Below are 21,598 nucleotides of genomic sequence, written 5' to 3'. Positions count from 1 at the left end.
TATATGTACTTTGGCACAACTTCTAGGGTAATTTTCCTCGACGCAGTTTCATGAGGATGAGTTTTAAGGTCTGACGTCATTTTGTGATCTCGACAACGGTGGCGGTCGCGGCGCTCGTCTTGTAAATTCTACAGAACATCTAATCATAGTTTGCCATTAATGTTGTGACGTGTTAAATATTTTTTTATCAAAATATTCGATAAGGTGTGTTCTACGTACAACAAAAAAAAAAACGGAGAATATTGCAGGTAAATAATTGTGCGACACATTTGTCTGTAAAATTATACAAATTTGCTTCCGTCAGCGTAAATTCGGGAGATTAGGTTAGGTTCGTATAGCACTTGCTGTGCCATGTTGCTTATAACCGATATCACCGTTTTTCTGTGCGACATGTATCTATAAAATTGTTATAAACTCTTTGCCGACAACAAGACAATTGGAATTGCAGTTTTTAGTACGCGATAAAGTTGTGTAGTTTACGTATAAATTTATGTGATGAATTCAGCATTGGATGCACTTGAACTGCAACCTTGAACATGCAGCAAAAGAATATCACGATAATTAAATTCTTTGGCATTTGACATTCGTTTTAAGATTCTTGGTTGAATTAGTTACTATTAATTAACAATTATAAGCTACAACGAATTTGTTTTTTATTGCTGGTAATAATAGATTTATAACACTGTTTTTATAATAAATATTCAATTATTAGAACTGCTAATACATAGATTTAAATTTATTAATGCTAATGCGTTTAAATGATATTAATGCTTGTGGAAATCGATATAATTATAAAGATATTTGCGTAGTTAATGATTTTTAGATTTTGTGAAAGTATGATCATATTTTTGTAAGTTAGAAATTCTATTAAACCTTCTTTAGACAATGGAAAAGAAAGTCTATTGATATAAGAGATTGATTTATGACTGATTGACTTATATTTATATGAATATTAATTTTTGTGTATATATGAATCAATTTATATGAATTATTTGTATAATATTTACTAGCATAAAAGTTTGCATGGGTTATACTAGATAGATATTCAGATACCATTTATATATAATTGATAATTTTTTATAAACAAAGTGTCACAAATCTAACTATGATTTGTATAATTTTCAAGGATAAGTCAAAAAGTAAAAGGACTTTTTTGATTTCCAAATCAATTAAAAATCTTCCAAATGTTGAATCATTTTTAATTGATTTGGGACTCAATAGTCTTTTTATGTTTTACTTTTTCTTGTAAAATGTAATGAAATTCTGCTTGCAGTAAGAAAAAATGATGCAGGATGAAGACTTGGTTGGTCCAGCAAGACGAAATGTTGTTAGTCAAGGAATAATAAGAATATCTCAGGTTAATAAACAATTTATTTAATGCTTAATATTTTAATATTCTTATCTTAGAGTATGCTTATATAATATATGAGACAAACATTTTGTTTTACCTTAAGATATATTAGCACATCATGATTGCCAAACAAAATCAAATATCGATAAATATTAATTGAATTGTTTTTTTATAATCTATTATTATCGATATAATTTATAATTTAATTAATAAATTACATTTTAATTTCCTGTATGTGTATGTCTGTTATACTATTGATAAAACATTTTTTACATTGCAGATATATCAAAGATATCTAGATTTATGGACTCCGCATGTAATTTCGAGATGGTTATTTGCTCTATTCCTATTAGCTCTTTTTATTCTACGTGTATTTATCTCGCAAGTATGATATCCTTCATAAAATTATGAACTCGATTCTTTATTCTTAATTTTATTCTGACACTATATAAACACTTCTTTGTTTGTACACAGGGATGGTATATCGTTACGTATGCATTAGGAATTTATCATCTCAATTTATTCATAGCATTCCTTACTCCAAAAATTGATCCTGCAATGGATTTTGATGGTGAGTAGTCAACTAGATTTAAAAGAAAATTTTTTTAATTACATATAAAGAGTTTAATTGAAATTAAAAGCGATTCAATTAAACCAACTGTATTTGTTGAGATGTTAAAATATAATTTATCAAAATTTTAATTTGATAATTTAATTTAACTCTTAAAAATTTATCAAATTAAATATTATATTAAAAATTGTAGATGGAGAAGGTCCAGAGTTACCTACAAGATCGAACGAGGAGTTCAGGCCATTTATCAGAAGATTGCCTGAATTTAAATTTTGGTATTCAGTAACAAGGTCTACGGTCGTCGCCATGATATGCACTTTATTCGATTGCTTTAATATACCAGTATTTTGGCCGATACTTGTTATGTATTTCATAACATTGTTTTGTATTACAATGAAGCGACAAATTAAGGTAAGCAACTGGCGATATTATTTTTTCTCAAAGATTGTTCTGCAAAATTTTAATCTTTAACTTTATTTCTAAATAATTTTAATATTATTATCGCTAAAAATTTAAGTTGTTACATGTGACAATTTTGATACATTGTATGAAGAGTCACAAAATGAGAAAAAAAAGTTTTTGTTCCGAGTTAGAAGTGATTGTAGATTGTCTTTTAGTAAATTTACTTTTATTAACACATATTTTGATACACATTGGTACACAATATTCTTGAATTTAATTATTACTTATTATTATTAATACATTCTTTTGTTTGCAGCATATGATTAAGTATAGATACCTGCCTTTTACTCATGGCAAACCAAAATATCAAAACCACGAAGATAATTCGCGGTTGATATCGCCAAAATGAATAGAAGCAAAGAATATACTGTGCTTGTACAGGCACGTAAGCATATAGATTTCAATTTCTCCCAATACAACGGGACGAACATTGATAAGGAGCGAAAGAAAAACCAAACAAAAAATTCTTTTTAAAGCTATTAAAAGGGAAGGACATTGCCTTGTACGAGAAACGATTGACTCTGCACAAGGACGTGTAACTCTAAATTATACAATATACGATATTTAAACTGAATTATCTTAGTATATTTGTATCATAAAACTTGTACAAAATATTGTTAATTCTCTCATTAAAAGGAAGGATAAAGAAAGACAACATGGTCACAGTATCAATATCGAGCAGTCACAATTGTCAATGTCGAGGAATGTAAGAAGTTCATACGTAATTAAGAATTTGTTAATATTAAATTTGTTACAATCAGATTTATTTCTAACTTTAGGAAGTTTTCTAGTTTTCTGTCGTGTACATTCCATGTGATTTCTTTATATCTTTAATATATAAGCAATCATCTTTTTGAGTTTCACTTAGATAACTAATCTATCCTCGCTTAGTGGAAGAACATTAAAACAAAGAATTCTGCCATTCTTAGATATCTGTGAGTTGTTTAATGAAGGATTGTTGAAACTGGAAAATGCAAAATGTAAGTCCAATCTTTTACTTATGTAAATTTCAATTTTTTAAAATTATGCACATGAGATATTAATAATATAAGAAAAGAATTGCTTTTGTGGCTTTGGTACTATCAAAAGAATTATCTTGGCATTAATATTAATACAGAAACAATTATACATACTTTTAGATATTAAGTTAATAGAACCGGCAATTTAAAAGTAATTATAACTATTTATATTATTTACAAAAGAAGAAAAGAATTATCTTTATATGATTAAAAAGTTTAATCGATATCTCGATATAAAAACTAGATCAGATTTGTATTTTTGCTATTGCAATGGATTGATCTAGAAGTAAGTATGACTAAATCATATATCATGTGTATATCATATATACATATGTATGATACATGTGTATATGTATATATATATATACATACATACATTTTACATTATATATTTAATTATTTTATATATATGTATATGTATGTATATATTAAAAAGTATATATTGTTACTAACATTAAAATAATTATTACTATAACATTAATATAAATTTTTTTTGATGGCCTAACCAAAGCTACTAAGCTAATTTTATGTTATGTATACACGAGTGAGCAGAAACTTATGATACAATTAGAAAAGAATTATAGTGTTCCTTGTGTAAAAATAAATTAAAAGCGTAAAATAATTTTTTTTTAATACAATTTTCGTATCTCTTCTATTCGAAATTTGATTTGGAAAATTGGGAGATAACGTATCCTATCCTTTTTTTATCCTTTTTTTTCTAAATTACTTCCAACGATTATATCATATGTGTTTTGATTACTATTAAAATATGTATGAATAGATAGAATATGCCCAAAAAGAAAAAGCTAAAAATATAGTTATTTCACGCAATTTCTTTAGTAACTTCAATTATTTTACATTGCTTTATCAAGTGAAATGCTATATTTTTTTATTAATATGTTAACAGTCAATATCGAAAAACGTAAATATTGCTTTTTTTAAATTTTAATTAGCCAGAGTTGATTCGTAGATTATATACTTTTGTTATTAATATTAATTAACTTGGATTGATATTGCACTTTGTTATCACTTATTGGACTGGTGTTTTGCATTTAGCGATTTAAGAATTGCTTATTTATTATAATTGATGATATAATATGAAAAGAATATGTATGTCTTTGCGGTATGTTTGTACATCGCAACAGAATAAATATGGAAAGGTTTCTTTAGCAATTCGTTATCAAACAATAATGATATATTGCATGGAAGGTCCTATTTATCAAGAAAATTATTTCACCTAGAATACTAATTGTGGTTTTCAAATATGACATTTATATACATACATACACACAACTAAACTTATACGCATATCTTCAAAAAAAAAAAAAAAAAAAAAAAAAAAAATTTATATTTAAAAAAAAAAAATATTTTGTAATTAATTTTGTGTTATGTTTATTTTATAATAATTTTAATGTTGTTAAAATCTTATAAAAATGTTTTTAAAATTTATATTTTATATGTTAACATAGAAATATTAAATCATTGGGAAATAAATTCAAAATTATAGCCACATGTTTCTGTGTGATTTAACACTCTTTAAAATGTATTTATACTTTATTCGTTCTCTCTTAGTATTCTAGGATCAAAAATAGGGGATCGAATAACTGTTTTATACGCAAGTGCGATGAATTTATGCTACAAAATTTATGTATTTCATACCGTGTGAGAGAAACAATGATTTCGGGAAACTAAGGTTTATATAAAGAGAATTTTAGTACAAGAATTTTTGTAAACAAACACATGAAGCAGTGGGATTTATTTTTCTGTACATAGCAGAATACCTATTCAGGTGACAATTGCATACATTAGAACTGTTTATACGTATAAGATGTGAAACCAAGAATTTAGGACATTCTTTAGCACTTTTAAAATCGAATTTTATATATATTAACATGAAATATCAAATTGTCCAAAAATCTGTAGTGAAGCGTATACGAATAATATACCCTTCAATTTCGCATGTTAATTTATATACTATAGTATATATATATATGTATATGTATGTACAAAATGTATTGGCAAATGTTTTGTGGAGCTTAACAAAAATTTGTATGTTAGCTTATTCTATACTTTTATCGTGTGAAAAATATTGATTTATTTAAAATATGTGCAGGAGAAAATAAAATTCGTAATGTAATGATACAAGATGCAGTTTCAGAGATGCACATTTTGATACGAACCATGTGTGTTCCATCTTTTTCTTTTCAAAAAATGTTATACTTAATTACATATAGATATAAAAAAATTTAAACATTTAGAAAATATATAATATTCATTGAAACATTTTATTTACTTTAATAAATATTACAACTTTTCCAATTTTTCTTATTTTCCACCATGTTTTCAACCATTACAGCAAGCTTTAAAAGCTGAACATTACAATTATGTAAAAATGTGTATATTTATTTGCGACGTTTACCACATCTCACACTGCAATAATTAAAATTTCTAAATTTAAGAAGCATATAACAAAATGTTCACAATTATCCGTGTAGTTTTATATATAAATATTACTTTTTGAAGAACAATATATATATATAACTACATATATACAATACATACACATACATACATACAAAATACATATAACTGTGCGCTTCGCACTTGAAAAACACATAGATATCTTGTTACAATTCGTGTAATAAACATTTATTTTCGTTTTCGTTGTAGGCTCTACGGGTTTTCATATAATTTATACATATATATTTCTTTGAAAGTGTAATGCATATTCGGAATTATCGATAACAGTATGTACCAATTTATTGCATTTAAGCTGTCTCCCAATTGTTCGAATAATTGCTATCTTATACTCATAACAGCAATTTATGTATTATCTTGTCTATTATACTGTTTTTAATATTTTATTATAGCACGTAATGTTCTTTTCTTTGACAGTCTTAGTCTCTTGCTAATGAGAAATTTATTTACAATTTTAAATGAAAAGGAGAGAAGGAGAGAGAGAATTAATTGGTTCTTTTGCTCATGTAGGCGTGATTACCTAACATAAATCTACATACAAAAATCTTACAATTTGATAGAGAAATCTTTAATAAAATAACTCATAAAATAACATAACAAAAATAATTATAATAATAGTAAGTAATATTTATGTTTTGCAATTTAAAATTCAATTTTTTTACAAAAGAAATTTCCGTCTATTTTTTTAACTCCCCTATTTTTTCGGAGTTATATAATTGAGATTCTAAGATTATATATAATTCTTTTTACCTTTTGTTTTCTTATTAATCCACGAACCACAGATATACGAGTCTTCAACAATATTGATTTTTCCACATTGACTATTTCTAGACTACAATGAGGAAACAGGAACTTTAATAATGGTATTAAAATATCGAAGATATGTTGAAGATATCATTTTTAAATAAATTAATGTCATTGTTCGTGGATTATTATTTCCTTATGCTTATTTTCCTTATTTTCATCTGAAGATGCTTACGCGAACATTTCGAAGAAAATGCGGCGAATTACAGCAATTTTCATATAGCTGCATCTGTGAAAAACATAGCTTTTATCACAGATGATGCGATACAACGAGATTCGTCCCATATTGAAATTCCTCTTGCAAGCTCTGTCTTACTCGTTGAGATCCTCCGAAATAATCTTCTTGGATTTGTCAAAGAACGTCGTGGTGGAATTCACGCCTATCACTGTCGTAGTGGTAGTTTCACTTACAGTGGATTCCCGTTTTTGGTACGGATTTGACGGTTGACAGTACAACCTAAATAAAAAAAAAAAATAAAAAATAAAAAAATTGTCCATTCATCCAATCCAATCATCCAATATTCGTTCATGCGAAATATAAAAGCGCAAAATAAAGACTACAACTGTTACACGTTTATTCTGTAAAGTTATGAATTAATTAAAATTAAATTGCAATTTTTGTGTGATTAATGTTACCTGTGCATTGTATTTTAAAAAATCAGTTTGCAAATTTCGAGATTATAGCAAATGAGATGCGGAAAAGTACCTTATACTCTCCGTTCTTGAACGGGGCGACCAATTGTTATAATATCTTCCTCGGCGATTGCCGAGGTTTCGCGCGGTGCTCCATCGTGCGAAATGATGCCTCACGGCATTCTGCACTTCGGTATTGAGGAAGCAGTAAAACAACGCCACGAGGAAGCCCTGGAGAAAAAAAGAAGAAGGAATTAATATAAAATCGAGACAAAGTTTCTATCTTGAGCGAAATGGAATCGCGAATTGCATTTTCCGAGAACGTCCGATTGCGGTTGGTATATTTATTGCTTCAGTTCACTGTTTACGTTTTTTTTACATGCTACGATTACCTGCAAAGAAAGCAATACTGCGCGTACATAGCTGAACGCATTCGCGACTTGACCTTTCGTAGGCCCCGCTATGACCAGCACGTACGTCACTCCTAGAAGTGGTATTAACACCAAGAGAGCTTTACTGGCTTTCCGATATTGCTGCGTCTCCACGTTGTTGGCCGACCACAACTTTGTTATCAGCACCTATAAACATACGCAGTGTGGTATGTAAATTTAGAAAGGCAATAACGTCGGCGATTATACTTAAATAAACTTCTACATTCTATTTATTGAAATAAAATTTGTCACTCGCACGGAATTGTCTTACTGCCTGAAATTGTCTACAAATTGTTCGTCTCTTAAAACACGCATCATATGCCGCAATAAGTTACGATTGAAAATTTCGACGATCATGGAAGCGGCAATTTATTGCCGGATGCGGATAAATTCATCGGATAGCTACTTTATCGTGTTCCTTCGCGTGAAATCACTGATCGCGTTAAATAAGAGCATTATTTATCGCGTATATTTTATTTTATCCGCGCACAGTCGTAAATATATTAAGAAAACTTTTAATTAAAATCAAGCACTCTTATTTGAAATTAAATCGTTTCGACGTTCATATTTCTTAATCGTCTAATCGAAACGGCGCAATTTTATTTTTCTCAGCACAACTCATCTCTTGACTTTATTTGCAACTTAACTGCAAGCCGTTCACTGTAATGATAAAAAAATACGCCGACGTTATAAGACTATTAATGAATTGAATGGAAAATTTGAAAGAAGGAACAGATATTAATGCGGTGGAATGAGTTTTTCTTCTTTGAACAATAACATCTGAAAAATGAATAGCATTTCTAGGTATAATTTCAATAATGCAATGCACTCACCCACATAATCATGAAAAGGAAGGCCATGTTAACTACAAGAACTATTATAGCTGGTGCTTGATAAAACCAATCATATGGGTGTGGTGTCATCCAAGGACAATGCTTCCAGAGTGCCTCTTCCTAATAAGATTTCTATTATTAACGCTGTTACCGTATCGTAATGTCAGTGGATGGAATCAAAGGAATGATCATGCTTGTACACCAAGCGTCATAATTGTTTTAATATTTGATAGACAGAGTATCGATCAAATGTCTCACATCTGGATATTCATATATAAAATATTGACAGGTAACTGATTATCTTCGCATATAGATCTGTTGTTTCTAATTTTATACATTAAATATTTCTAAATCTTACAATAAATGTGAAAATATGAACTTTATTTTCTTCTCAAATTGTAAGTAAACTGCTCACAAAGTGTCTGATCTTTAATTTATTTCTGAAAAATTACCTTTATTTTTACAATAATTTAGGATTTAAAAGCTGTGGAACATTCGACACTCTTGTGACTTGTTTGTATTAATTGTTATTATTTGTATTAATTATTAATTATCCTTTCTGTACGTGTGTCACGTTTTAATCTATAAATTCGGGCGCTGGCGATTGTTTGATGTTCCATATTATCGTACGAAAGGATTAACTTTATCTTTGTAATTAATCGATCAATTTTCGTGAAAATCATGACAAAGATTATTAATTAGTTTATTATTAAGAGACAATGCAAGTTAACTAGAAGCATTAGATCAGCTTCCATATTCCGTGGGAAAATATTGACATTTATATCGACCCTTGGCGCTATTATCCTATCAAGTGATGTCAAACTAAAGCATAATTAATCGACGAGACGGTTACGTGACTTTGTGAAGAACGAATTTTACTTTTAGTTGACTAACTGACCGTTATAATTATAAACAAATAAAACCCGTATTACCACATGCCATTTAAAACCTACACATCGCGTGACGTTGCGTCTATTTAAAGCACACGCTCGCCGAATTTTTAAAACGCTATAATTCAGTGAAAAAATTGACATAGCGGCATTCCGCGAAATCAAATCTTCCGCGTTTCGCGTTCCGCATATGCATATGCTAAATGGTCGTAAATAGTTTCATCATGACACGTTGTACGTCGCAATAATAATCTGTATAGTATTTGTGTGAAATATAAAACGGTGAATTGTAAGATATAAAAAAAAGCCTTATCGTACAATTATATATATATAAAATATATTTCGCACTGTTATATTGCCGTATTGAAAGAATTGATGTTACTTATTTCTACATTTGAATATATTAATTTGAAATAGCGACTGTTCTAATGAGTTTTTAACGGACAAAATCACGATGGATAAAATTTGTACACTTTCAACAGGACACGTGGATCAATAAAGATCCTTCTTGTGCGAGCGAAAGTCAAAGAGCAAATAACATCACGTCAAATATCCACATATACATGCTTAATGATGTATGTTCATGTGAAATTCTTCCATCTATATTTTCCACGTGGACACACGCCATTCCTTCCTCTCGCTTCCTATCTCATTTCATCTCTGTCACATACTTGGCGTGGCGTTAATAGCTTGAGCGTGGCTAACATTTTGATCGGTACTTTCGGCGCCTTCCGTTATCAGCCCTAGATGTCGGGAAATGAAAGATTCTCGCGAGACGGAAATTCGCTGTCGGATTCGCATCCGTGAACGCTCTCGTTTATATTCATACCTGGTTGGCCTGATTCATAACGCTCTGACCCAGCAACTTGGCGATTGCCCACACGGCTATCACGAGCACCGGAACACCTGAATTTATTTATCTATTTAATCACAATCAATCTTAATCAATTAATTAGCTTATTTGGTTATTGATGCATTAGTTGCCAATTTTGTTTGCGAGTACAACACGATATTTTCCCTATCATCATAGCTATATTTTAATTGAAGCTGTTGAATAAATTATACTGATCGTCCAATGACTGTAAATTATCAATTATAGAAAAGAATAATTACATTCTAACAAAATTAATATTAAATAATGTTTCTATTTATATTGTTCTGCTCCTTTGAAGGCACGCCCTTCGATTGTTATTCGGTTTTAGTATTGTAATAAGGTTCGTGCTTCTGCAATCGCATTGTACTATTGTGTTTGCTCGATAATCCCAGAGCAAATATTTTTCAATATTAATTATTAATTTAAACACATTGCTTCTAACTCGGTTTCCAGCAAATAATAATTAACATAATATATAAATTTAAAATGCTTCATGAATATTTCATGAATTAATGAATAATTATAAGAATTATAAATATAATTCATAAATATTTTTGAAATAAAAATAAAGCTAAACGCAAGAGAAAACATCGTTTTAATACGTCAAAGTGCTATTTTCGCATACTCAAACAGAGATAGTGACTTTGGTTAATAGGGCGTCTGCAATCAATTCCTGTTTGCTTGTTTGTCGAAGTCACTATTAGTAGAGGATTCTAACAATTAATTAACCTACTTTAAGGCTTAATACGTTCTATGTAAATTAGCGATAAAGTGTTTAAAGAGGTATAATAATTCAATCTTTAATATGCAAATTTTGCTGTTTTTTTCGCAATATGTAGTACTGTTATAGAATTAATTAACATTTGTACTAAATAACACTCGAAATTAATTCTAAAATCTACCTTAAATTATTTTTCGTTAATGACGAAATGCTAAGAATTTCATTTTTATGGAATAAAGTTTTTTATACTGATTGTCTAGTAAAATATTGTCGCATGAATAATGCAAATCGGAAGTAATTATCAATTTTTAAAAGGTTAGCTACTCACCCCAGCCTATCGCCATATAAAGCCTCAGCTTGATATTGTCGCCGGCGAAGGTTTTCACGACCAACAGATACAAATACAGACCTGTGAACATTAAGCATTCAAGCTTAAAAAACGTACAATATTGCTTTTTGCATGAATAGCGAGTATAGTAATATTTAGAATGTAAATCTCGCGTTTTTTTAAATAAAAATTTTTTCAGGCATATAAGCGACGCTCTCGTGACGGTATTTTTTCTTTTACGCTCGCACTCAAAGCAAGATATTACGCTACTACAACGGATAAGTATAATACGCGTGACGTGTACAAAATGCTCACCTTCGACGAACATCCAGAAAAAGTTCGTTAAATGAAAATAGTGAACAAGCGAGAAAAGTGTCACGCAGGTTGGGATGTTTGGTTGCATGGACACCTGGAAATGATAGGAACAATTCATATTAACATGAAAGTAATACTCGGTCGCATAAATCGCTTTTAATATTACGTTGTTAAATTAACTGTAACAATTTGCGCAAGTAAAATTACGTGGGCTGTCAACGTTGCTAAAGTAAACATGACGAGACTTGACAAAACAACGCTAGCGTTATGAAACTCTGACTATGTTTATAACGAAGCGTCCAGTATGTGTTTTGCATATGAGTTCCATTGTTGTGTTATTAACAGTTTCTAAAATACCGTAGTCATCTAAAATACCGTAACACGCCTGTTCCGGCAGAATTGATCTATCTCCTTTTTCTCACTCTCGCTCTCGCCGTTGCTTTTGCTCTTTATAGCAAACTAATTTTAACGGTCAAAGGGTAGTAGAATTAATATTACAATGTGATGAACCACAGAAGCGAGACGCTTCGTTAAATTTAAAATAATTTCACACCATGTATATATTGTATATATATATATATATATATATATATATATATATATATATGATTTTGCACACTGCGTCAAAATTGTTAATAATAAATGTTTGAATTGGAGAAAAGGGATTTTAAAATTAAAGTCAATGCATTATTAAATACATCGTTATTTGCAATTCGAGTATGCAAAAAGCACTTATTTAATTAATATTTTGCTGCAAATAAATGAAGATTCGCGATGAAAATGCGGCTTTAACAACGAAATGAAATTAATAATGATATGTTGAAATGTGTGTTTATGATGTTAACTGTGTTAACAAAGCAATCTTGTAAACGCAATAATGTTTTAACGTTATATAAAAAATTAAAATATATACAAAAATAGTAAAAATTTATAAAAAATCAATGTTATTTAAAAAATATAATTTTTTATACGATCTGTCAATATAGAATTCAAAATTTAAAACGTCACACGCTAATATCTTTGAAATCGTACAAGATAAAAGCTTAGCCATTACATAGCACTTCAGTATGCAATACTGTTTTCCTTTTGTAATATTGCACTATTTACCAAGACTTCTATGACATTATTTGTGTAACATGCATCGCAAATATGTAATATAATACGGTCTTGTGAAACTTGTATTTGTTGAAAAGCAACACATCACTGGCTTCCTTTTCTGAACAATTTAATAGCCTGTGCACGGTCGACGTGACTATTAGGTTGTTTACCTGCATCACAGTAGTTAAGATCCATGTCAAGTCAGTCAGGATATACGACACCATTAGATTCGTGTGTATGTTGTTTCTGAGGCACCGTAGTTCTCTATAAAAGGATAATAACAAATCTAAAAATTAGAAATTTTCCTTTATTAATTACAAATAACAAAATTAACGTACCAAATAAAAAGCAAATATATTTCATTGTTTTTTCTTTACGCTTTATCGAGTTTTATTAATATTTCAAATTAAATTATAAGTCTAAAACACACCTCGTGAAAAGCGCATTGTAAAAGGTATTGACATACAAAACTATAAAAATCATAACGCGTAAAACGAGTAAAAAATTTAAAACAAGTTTCTTTCATGTGGCACTCAAAGCGCCAAGGGTGCTATTTTAGTAGCTCGATCCTCTTCAAATAAAGTATAATAATAAATCGGGAAAATGTTATATTATGATTATCAGATTTCTACTCACTTGTAATAAATGAATATGCAGACCGCTACTATCAGGGTAAATAAGGAGAGGCTGTAACCGATGAAATATAATGTAGTCGTGATTTCGACCCCGGACTCAATAGCCCCGGGCAATTGCATAGGGTGGCACAGGGAGTAATTGGAATAATTGTCCCATGTCCCATTGGACCAACACCACCGACTTGCGTTTTCTGAAAGCGTAAGCGATCTCAGTTAATATTCTGCGTTCGTCCTCATCTCCCTCGAGCACTTTATTAAAATATTAAAGTCTCGATTGTTGATATTTTTACTTTGAAACTTTTTCAGGGAAAGTTTCATTAGAACGAAATAAAATACAAATGAATAATCAGTACTAATTGTGTAACATTTAAGTTCTTTTAGAAAAGATTTTTACAAAAAGATAAAAATATTTAATCTCTGATGTTCAATGTAATAATTAGAATATCGAATACACATGCTAGATAAAATGGGAAGACACGTGCCAACATTTAAGAGTGAAATCGTGCGATTTCGCAATTGAATATTGGAAACTAGTTTTTTTACTATTTTTTTCTTTGCTGCGAAACGTTTACGTGACTATGTTTTTTTAATGGATGCGACAGTATGCGTCTCGTCGTTATCTAAATGCAAATTTCGGATACGTCATGAATCCGAGGGATGATTCTCGGTATCGCTAGTAATATTTCACAATCTTGCATTGCGACTGTGGATCACGATGTGGATATCGCCTGTGTTGCATTATTCACAACCACAAAGAAAACGGTTGGACTGAATCGATATCGTAAGAGAAAAAGGTCGCCCCCGAAGCGACCAGAGGTAGCAACGGCAGCAGCAGCTATAGCAGCAACAGCAACAGAAGTAACGTTAATGTGTCGCTTATTAATAGCTTTCTTAATCCGTCAACTAACAAACCAACAGAATGATGTTTCTCGGAGGCTTAAGAAGACTATCAACAAGTTGACTGCTAAATAAAATTTATACGATAGCTGGATATCATCTCCACTTTTATCACTTTAGTACGAGATAATCCCAGGGCAAAGGTGCGCATTTAAGGAGGCAGGCCAGCGAGGTCGCAACAGAAATGAGTATTTTTTTAAGAGCAATTATAAGTGATATTAAATTGAAATTATCTTTAGGATTATTCATTAACGTTTTACAAATATATAAGTATATATATAAATTTCTGCATTTTAAAATTATTCTGCTTGTCAATCTATAGCGCCTCTCTTTTTATTTCCAAAATAAAATGTTGTTTATTAGAAAATTCAGATTTGAAAGAGATTAAAGTCATAAAGTTTTGATTTAAAGCGCGAATTTTGAGTAACAATGTTGGTTATAATCCTCTCGCTATTATTAATAGAAGGTCGGCGATGTACAGCTTCTCTCAAAATAATGATCGACTACTCGTAATGATGCTTTGTTGTAGAAAGTTGGCAAAACTCGTTTGCACGCTTCAATTTATTGAGTAAAACTACTTGAACAATAACGGGTGGGTCGAGAGTCATGGAGACCGTCATAAAGTTTCATAATTATTGTTAGATATTAACGATATACACTTCACTGGAAGTTTTCACAATGTGGGTTATTAATTCACAACCAGAGCTGTAATTTTATAAACTGAATAATACTTTCCCTAGAAGTTCCTTTTAACGAACATATCTCAAGAAAGTTTCCAAGTGTAAATATAAAATACATATAAATATTCAAATAATAAATATATATGACACTTTAATAAAATACAAAAGTTATAATTTAAATACGGGCTCTGCTGCTAATCAAATAGTTTAAAATAATAAGAAGCTTGAATTGGGTTACAATGTTCAATCTTTATTAATTGCTAATTATGTAAATACAGTTTCGGCAATGCGAAATTATTCTCATTATCCTTATTATCTGCCATAAATTGCAGTGCAATTACGATTTTGATTGGGATAATGTAGCGGATATCAAATAGAGAGCCCTCCAACAATAAGAAGTTGATTTCGGAAATGACGCACTTAACTCAATTATGTAATTTTTGTGAATTGTACACTGATGATGACCGAAACCAATATGCGTACACGGAGAAAATTTTATATCAAAAATTATTATGTAGGCAGTAGCCGCGGATCGAAAACTTTCACTATGTTTCACATGCGAAAAATATAGTAAAATTTTTATAATTTCTTCACGGTTCGTGGCCGCACATAATAATTTTTGATATAAAATTTTCTTCGTGTATGTACATTAATTAGTAATTAATAAAATTGAGCATAAACCCAGCTCTGATAGCTTCTTATTATTTATAATTGTTACATTAATAAAATATGTACAGTTAAAATTATATAATTTATTTACACAATTATTTTTATATAACTATAATACAAAATATACAGAATGTCTTGAATGAAATTGCCAATTTCGAGCCCTGTCGCAAAATTGCAAGCGAATTGCACACTTTAAAGTTAACAAAAAAAGTTCTAATAAACATGAATCTTGTAACTATCACTTTTGGAGATATTGCAACTCATATTTGAAGTTTCACTTCACGGCAAATGCTCGAAGTGGTCTCTATTGGCAGTCACACACGCGCTACGCCGCATCAGTGTGACTATCTCACACACATTTAAATGCTCCCAGCGGACTTCTTGTGACATCGCACGAGTTTTATATATACGTTGCTATGTTTCTTGAACATTTGCGTTGGTATGTGCAAGTCTGTGTGCAAGAGAGAAAAAAACGGACAGAACTGTTAATAAGTTCCTTCATATTCATTTTATTTCTCATGTCAATTTCGAAGTTATAATTTATGCCATAATTAAAACTGATTGTATTTCAAAAAGATAATTTTCGAATCTATACTTAATAAATTCTTTTGTGTTAATTTTGAAACGTAGAATACGTTCGCAAATTTGGTGAGAAGACTTTAAACTCACCGTACATATTTGAAGTTGTAAATTGCGAGGATTATTTGAAAACAATCGCCAAAAGTTTTTAATGAGTTTTTGAACCGTATTCTAACAAAACCTTTATTTAAAGTTTAGTTATTAAGTATAAAATGGATTTACTGATATTTTATGTATTCGTGGCTCATTTAACACTTAAAAACTGTACTCATTGATTAATGTAAACAATAATAATATTAATTAAACAATTATTTTGCGTCTATAACTAAAGCTGGCCTCTTTTTCTCCATTTGAAGAAAATATTGATTTGATTCGAACTGCGAAAGCCATTTAAATATAATTGATTCGTGCTTTGTGTTATGTGCTGCATTCAAGCCGCTAGTGCCTTGAAAGCTTCGAGCTTTTCTAAAAGAAAGAAACCTCTGAATCGAATTTGTCGGTGTTCTTTATTTGCTAAAATATGTATTGTAACTAGAATAACCGCCAGAGAAGTTTGTTTCAATTTCGGCACTTGCCCTAAATTTCGCGATTCGTTCATTCGTTCGGGACTCGATCCTATCGAGTTTCCTCCCCATAAAAACAGGAGGTAAAAATAATAACTTATTTTAAAGATAAATTGCATTCGTGGTTATATACACAAACGGTATAATTATAAATTTTCCCCTAAATAAATTAATAAATACAATAGCAATATAATTACTGTAATTATATTTTAATTATTTTCTAATTAAATCCGTATTGATTAGAGATAAGAGAACAAAATTGCTAGTTCAATTAATAGCTTAATTAATACATACCAAGAAATAGATATGCGATAGCGAGAATAAACTTAATGTAATAATTAGATATTATACCGGTAATGCAATCTCATGCGCACGGTTAGTTTCCTAAGGGCAACCGAGAAATTCTCTGTTGTGAGTAATAACTGTAGTTGTTTCGCAGTAATTGAATACATGTTTGCAAATTGAGCGAAATACAGTAATTTCCTTACATAATTAAATACGATAAAATCAATATGTTCATATTCGAAATAAGAAAAAAGCAAGGTAACAAAAATATTCTTAGTATCCAGCAAAAAAGCTATTAACTTTTTGTCTGGAAAAAAAGCGATTTTTCAGCGATTTATTTAATAATAATTTTCTGTGTTATATATTGTATATATAAATGTATTTCTATATATATTCTGCATACGTAAGAGTACGCGAATTATATATGTAAGCATCATTATATACGTAAAAAGTGATAGTCGAAGATAATGCTGTAAAACGATAATAAACCAGGGAGAGCAACAGATTTTTCTCGTCAAACTCGTATTTCGAGTGAGAAACAGGTATGTTAAATGAATATAAGTCTTCTAAAAATACGACCAACTTGAAATTTATCGCTCCACGGCAATCATGAATTTAAGACGAAAAGCGAATCGAAGAGCGTATCACAAATAAGCATAATCTCTGGCACTGGTCTTATATGTTTCCATACGCACCGTAGCCGGGATACACCTGTGGTAGACGCTTACCAGGTGTCGACACAACTCAGTAATCAATAACGGGGCGTACGAATAAATCGGAGCAGATGCTATTTCACAAATTTACTGGAGCAAACACTTTGGAAAATACGGTATGTCCGATAAAATGAGATATATTAAACAAAAATATTATTTTATGAAAAAATATATAAAGAACGCAAGGTAAATTTTTCTCACTGATCGCGTAATTAAAGAGAAATAATTGAAGAGAAATAATTTTAAATATAAAAATATTGCATGACATGAGTATTTATTTAATTATATTTTTCAACTTAATAATTTTATCACGCATGTTAATAATTATAAATTAAAAAGTATCTCAATATATCTTTTTGTGGTTAAAATTCGCTGCTATGATTTGTAGCAAAAGATTATTCAAGTTTTTTAGCTTGTGAGCAAAAAAAAAAAGAAACCAGGGAAAAGGAATAATTTTCTAATTTTTAAAAACATTCTCTTCTGTTGCAAGAAGCTTTTTATGAAAAAATTTTATTTTATATTTTTCATTAACTTTTGCATGTAGAATCCAGTTACAGCATTCTGCATTATTTAAAACTTCTTCAAACTTGACACTGTCATAAATACATTATAGTTTTACAAGATTATATAATACAATATATAGTTTTATATACATGTCACATAAAATATTCCCATCTTTCTAGATCGAAAAAGTTTAATAGGTAGAATAATAATCAAACTTGTTAATGAAACATAATATAAATGAGATTCTTGCATGATTTACTCTGTCACGTGGCCCGATATATCATTAGACAAGTCTGCAACTTAATTACGATCTCATTAATAGCACGCGCGCTTGGTACATACAAGTATTCCCTTAACACTTTCCAGCTTCTCGCGTTTACTTCGCTAATAAATATCGACTGTTCCTTTCAGACTGCACTTCTGTGGTAATACGATACTTCGGCGATGCTGAAATTCGATTAAACGTCTGTCGCTCCAACTTTTAATCAGCGATACGTCCTTCCTCTTTCGCGTTTCCTTTCACACACTCATTATATAGGGTGTTCTTGTCTAACAGCGTTTTTAATTTTAACGATGTAGTTTAATTTTGCGAACTAGTTGGAACTTAATTTCTCTACAAAAAATATCAAGTACGTTTATGTTTGAATAAAAAAAAGTTGGAAAAATCAGAAAATCACGTTTACTTCATGTGTTTTTAACAAATTTTAAACTGTAAAAAACATATGTTAAAAAAAACATATATTAAAAGTTAAAAAGCTCCGGCTAAAAGCAATTTTTAAAAATATTTTTATTTAAAAAAATCCATTAAAATAATTAATATTTAATAAAGGAATCTATCATTGAAATTGCAGTTGCAAGTTGTTGGACACCCTATACATCTCTTTCGGTCTTTTCTGAAAGGATCTGTGGCAACGCTTGTGAAATAACAAGCGCAAAGAATGCAGAAGACACCGCTTGGCTTTTTGCAAAAAAATGAGATCGAATTAAGTTTACAATAGGTTAAAATTTACGATATAAGAAGTACTTTTTTTCTAATGTTAAGTTAATCAAAAAGTTTGTTACATACAAGCTGATCTTAAACTAAAAAAATTCTATTGTCATCTTTAAATTTTAATAAGAATTATTGTGTTCATTGAAAAAAAATTTGACGTCTTTTAATGTATCTATTTTAAAGTGTTTTATAAACATATTTTTAATTTTTTGTAATAAAATTCTATGTTTTGTATCTATATTCTAACAGACACGCTTTCGAAACAAGATTATTTAATTGTTCATATTTAATTGTTCATTGTTTAATTTTGGCAAAGAAAAATAATATCAAATTTATGACGTCTATATACAATAAAATTTTTTCATTAATAAAAGCTTTGTACAAAAATAATATATAGCACATTTTGATTCATTTGCTGGCGATTTCCAAATTTATTTATTATATTTTTTATTTTATTAATTGTACCTTTTTAATTATTTAATTGTACTTTTTTAATTTTTTTTCTTTATAACTTTTACTCGAATAAAAATCATTGAATATTCTAATTAATGCAATCTTTATAAAACATTTCATTTCTCTTCGACCATTTTCAACTTTTATTTGTGCAATATAATTGGATAAGAAATGATGAGAAATGTACCGCATTATCTAGAACAATCGTGCTAGAATTGAGATGCGAGAAATTGGAACGCAAAGTTTAAACGTATAAATGTTGTTTACTGATAAGACGAATTGTAAGTTGTTATCGGAAAGTTCAAGAGCGTCTCGCAGAATTAATGGCAGAAAATGTTGACAAGTGTGTGAATATATATATAGTATAAAATTTATCTAGAAGAAAGAAAATGCTTTATCTGGTTACATGCAAATGTAATCATAATATTAACTTTTGTGTGTTAATTTTATGATTAATATAAAATATTTTCTAAGAAATATCGTGAAGATAAATTCAGAATTCGAAAGAGATAATAAAATCATTCCTCATTAACATAAAAATTAATTTTAAAAGGTTAAAAAATTTTAAAAATTATAAATTTTGCAAAACAATTATTTTTAATTACTATTAAATTGTATTATCAATTTAGAATGGTCAAACTACATTTTTTTATGTTACAGAAAATAATTTATTTTTGTTTAAATTAAAAAACTTTTTTACATATAAATATACAAAATATGTATGTAAAACTGAAGATAATAGAAAAAACATTAAATATTTGCATTTAAATAGATGTAATATTTAGTAATAGATATTTTTCTTTGTGCTTTTATGTTGAACAAATTTGACACTATAGTGCAATTTTAATTATCTTTTCGATATTCAACAGTAACCGATATCCAATCGTCCAAGTTTATTGGTTTCGCTGTTATTGCTGTATATTTTTGCTAATAATACAAATGGTGATTTGTATCTCATCCGAGCACAAACAGTATAATAAAACCACATCCTTTGATCTTCCCACGACATGGAGGCCTGATTATGAAATAATTAAAGTGCAGCAGTCTTTTAAAATGTCACGTTTATCGAAAAACATATTGCGTTATAAATGTTCCATCGTTAAATTATTTTCTTTTTGCTATACGATACAAGCTTCGTCTAATAAAGTAAAAGAAAAATATCCCCTTTAGTTGCATGTAAATATAAAATAAATGGTCAATTTTGTATTTATTTGATTATATAGATTGTATATTAGTTTTAATTTTTTGATTAATTATAGAAAATAAATTAAACTATAATATATATATATATATATATATATATATATATATATATATATAATATAATTTCATAATATAAATACATTTTTAATCAAATTAATCTAAATTAATATATATATTTATAAATTGTTTATTTAAGTATTGAAAATGTTTGGAATATTAATTTCTCTGTATATCATTGAAGCTATCCTCTCATTCTGATCGCGTTGCAATATTAATTTCCAAAACAGCAAAAAATAAAAAATATTATATGCATGCGGTTGTCGAATAATCTGAGGCATCTCAGTGCTAATTGTATTGTATATCACTGATTTTTCTCTTTATACCTTTTTATTTAATCCATATATGAAAATAAACCTTTTTTTTCGGACAAATATTTACGATCATCAAATATAAACAATTCAATTATAATTTACAAAAAAAACCGATATTACAATTTTAAACGTGTTTTTTTAAATGCTTTAAAAAAAATATAAATTTTTTCAAACTGATGATATGGATCAACTATTTATCCAATCTTTATCCTTCTTTATCCTTCAACTTTAAGTGCATATTTATAAC

At 29.0% G+C, this 21,598-nt stretch overlaps 2 protein-coding genes across 11 annotated transcripts in view; one reads left to right on the top strand and one right to left on the bottom strand.

Annotated features, from left to right (window-relative positions):
• Positions 1-76: 76 nt before the first annotated feature.
• Positions 77-5,717, top strand: LOC105670601 (protein RER1). Of its 3 annotated transcripts, XR_010890796.1 has the most exons (7): positions 77-248; positions 1,274-1,357; positions 1,632-1,736; positions 1,826-1,922; positions 2,116-2,333; positions 2,641-3,364; positions 3,524-5,717. XR_010890796.1 is itself a non-coding variant. In XM_012364203.2 (6 exons), the coding sequence occupies exons 2-6, from the start codon at positions 1,283-1,285 to the stop codon at positions 2,731-2,733; spliced, it is 588 nt and encodes a 195-aa protein (XP_012219626.1). In that variant the 5' UTR covers positions 77-248; positions 1,274-1,282; the 3' UTR covers positions 2,734-5,717. The 3 variants fall into 3 exon arrangements, 2 of the variants coding, with proteins under 2 accessions (XP_012219626.1, XP_012219627.1); XM_012364203.2 differs by having other exon boundaries at positions 2,641-5,717; XM_012364204.2 differs by lacking the exon at positions 77-248 and adding an exon at positions 362-662 and having other exon boundaries at positions 2,641-5,717.
• The window catches only part of LOC105670671 (diuretic hormone receptor-like), a 35,854-nt gene continuing 19,923 nt past the window's right edge, over positions 5,668-21,598 (bottom strand). For all 8 annotated transcript variants that reach the window (XM_067357420.1, XM_012364315.2, XM_012364316.2 and 5 more), the window contains 9 exons: positions 13,445-13,634; positions 12,979-13,072; positions 11,711-11,804; positions 11,396-11,476; positions 10,302-10,378; positions 8,583-8,702; positions 7,711-7,896; positions 7,392-7,549; positions 5,668-7,142 (listed from right to left, as the gene is read on the bottom strand). In XM_067357420.1, coding sequence (XP_067213521.1) covers positions 6,998-7,142; positions 7,392-7,549; positions 7,711-7,896; positions 8,583-8,702; positions 10,302-10,378; positions 11,396-11,476; positions 11,711-11,804; positions 12,979-13,072; positions 13,445-13,634 — 1,145 coding nt within the window. In that variant the 3' untranslated portion in view covers positions 5,668-6,997. The remainder of the gene's footprint in view (positions 7,143-7,391; positions 7,550-7,710; positions 7,897-8,582; positions 8,703-10,301; positions 10,379-11,395; positions 11,477-11,710; positions 11,805-12,978; positions 13,073-13,444; positions 13,635-21,598) is intronic.

Source organism: Linepithema humile, chromosome 6 (genome assembly GCF_040581485.1).
Source record: "Linepithema humile isolate Giens D197 chromosome 6, Lhum_UNIL_v1.0, whole genome shotgun sequence".
NCBI lineage: Eukaryota > Metazoa > Arthropoda > Insecta > Hymenoptera > Formicidae > Linepithema > Linepithema humile.
The sequence above is the reverse complement of the archived record's forward strand: the minus strand, read 5'-3'. Positions and strand labels throughout refer to the sequence as shown.

Bases quoted from the DNA above. Each gene is read 5' to 3' on its own strand.
- LOC105670601 (XM_012364203.2), top strand. From the start codon at position 1,283: ATGATGCAGGATGAAGACTTGGTTGGTCCAGCAAGACGAAATGTTGTT. The intron at 1,358-1,631 runs GTTAATAAACAA...TTTACATTGCAG, and splicing joins GAATAATAAGAATATCTCAG to ATATATCAAAGATATCTAGA. The intron at 2,334-2,640 runs GTAAGCAACTGG...TTTTGTTTGCAG, and splicing joins CAATGAAGCGACAAATTAAG to CATATGATTAAGTATAGATA.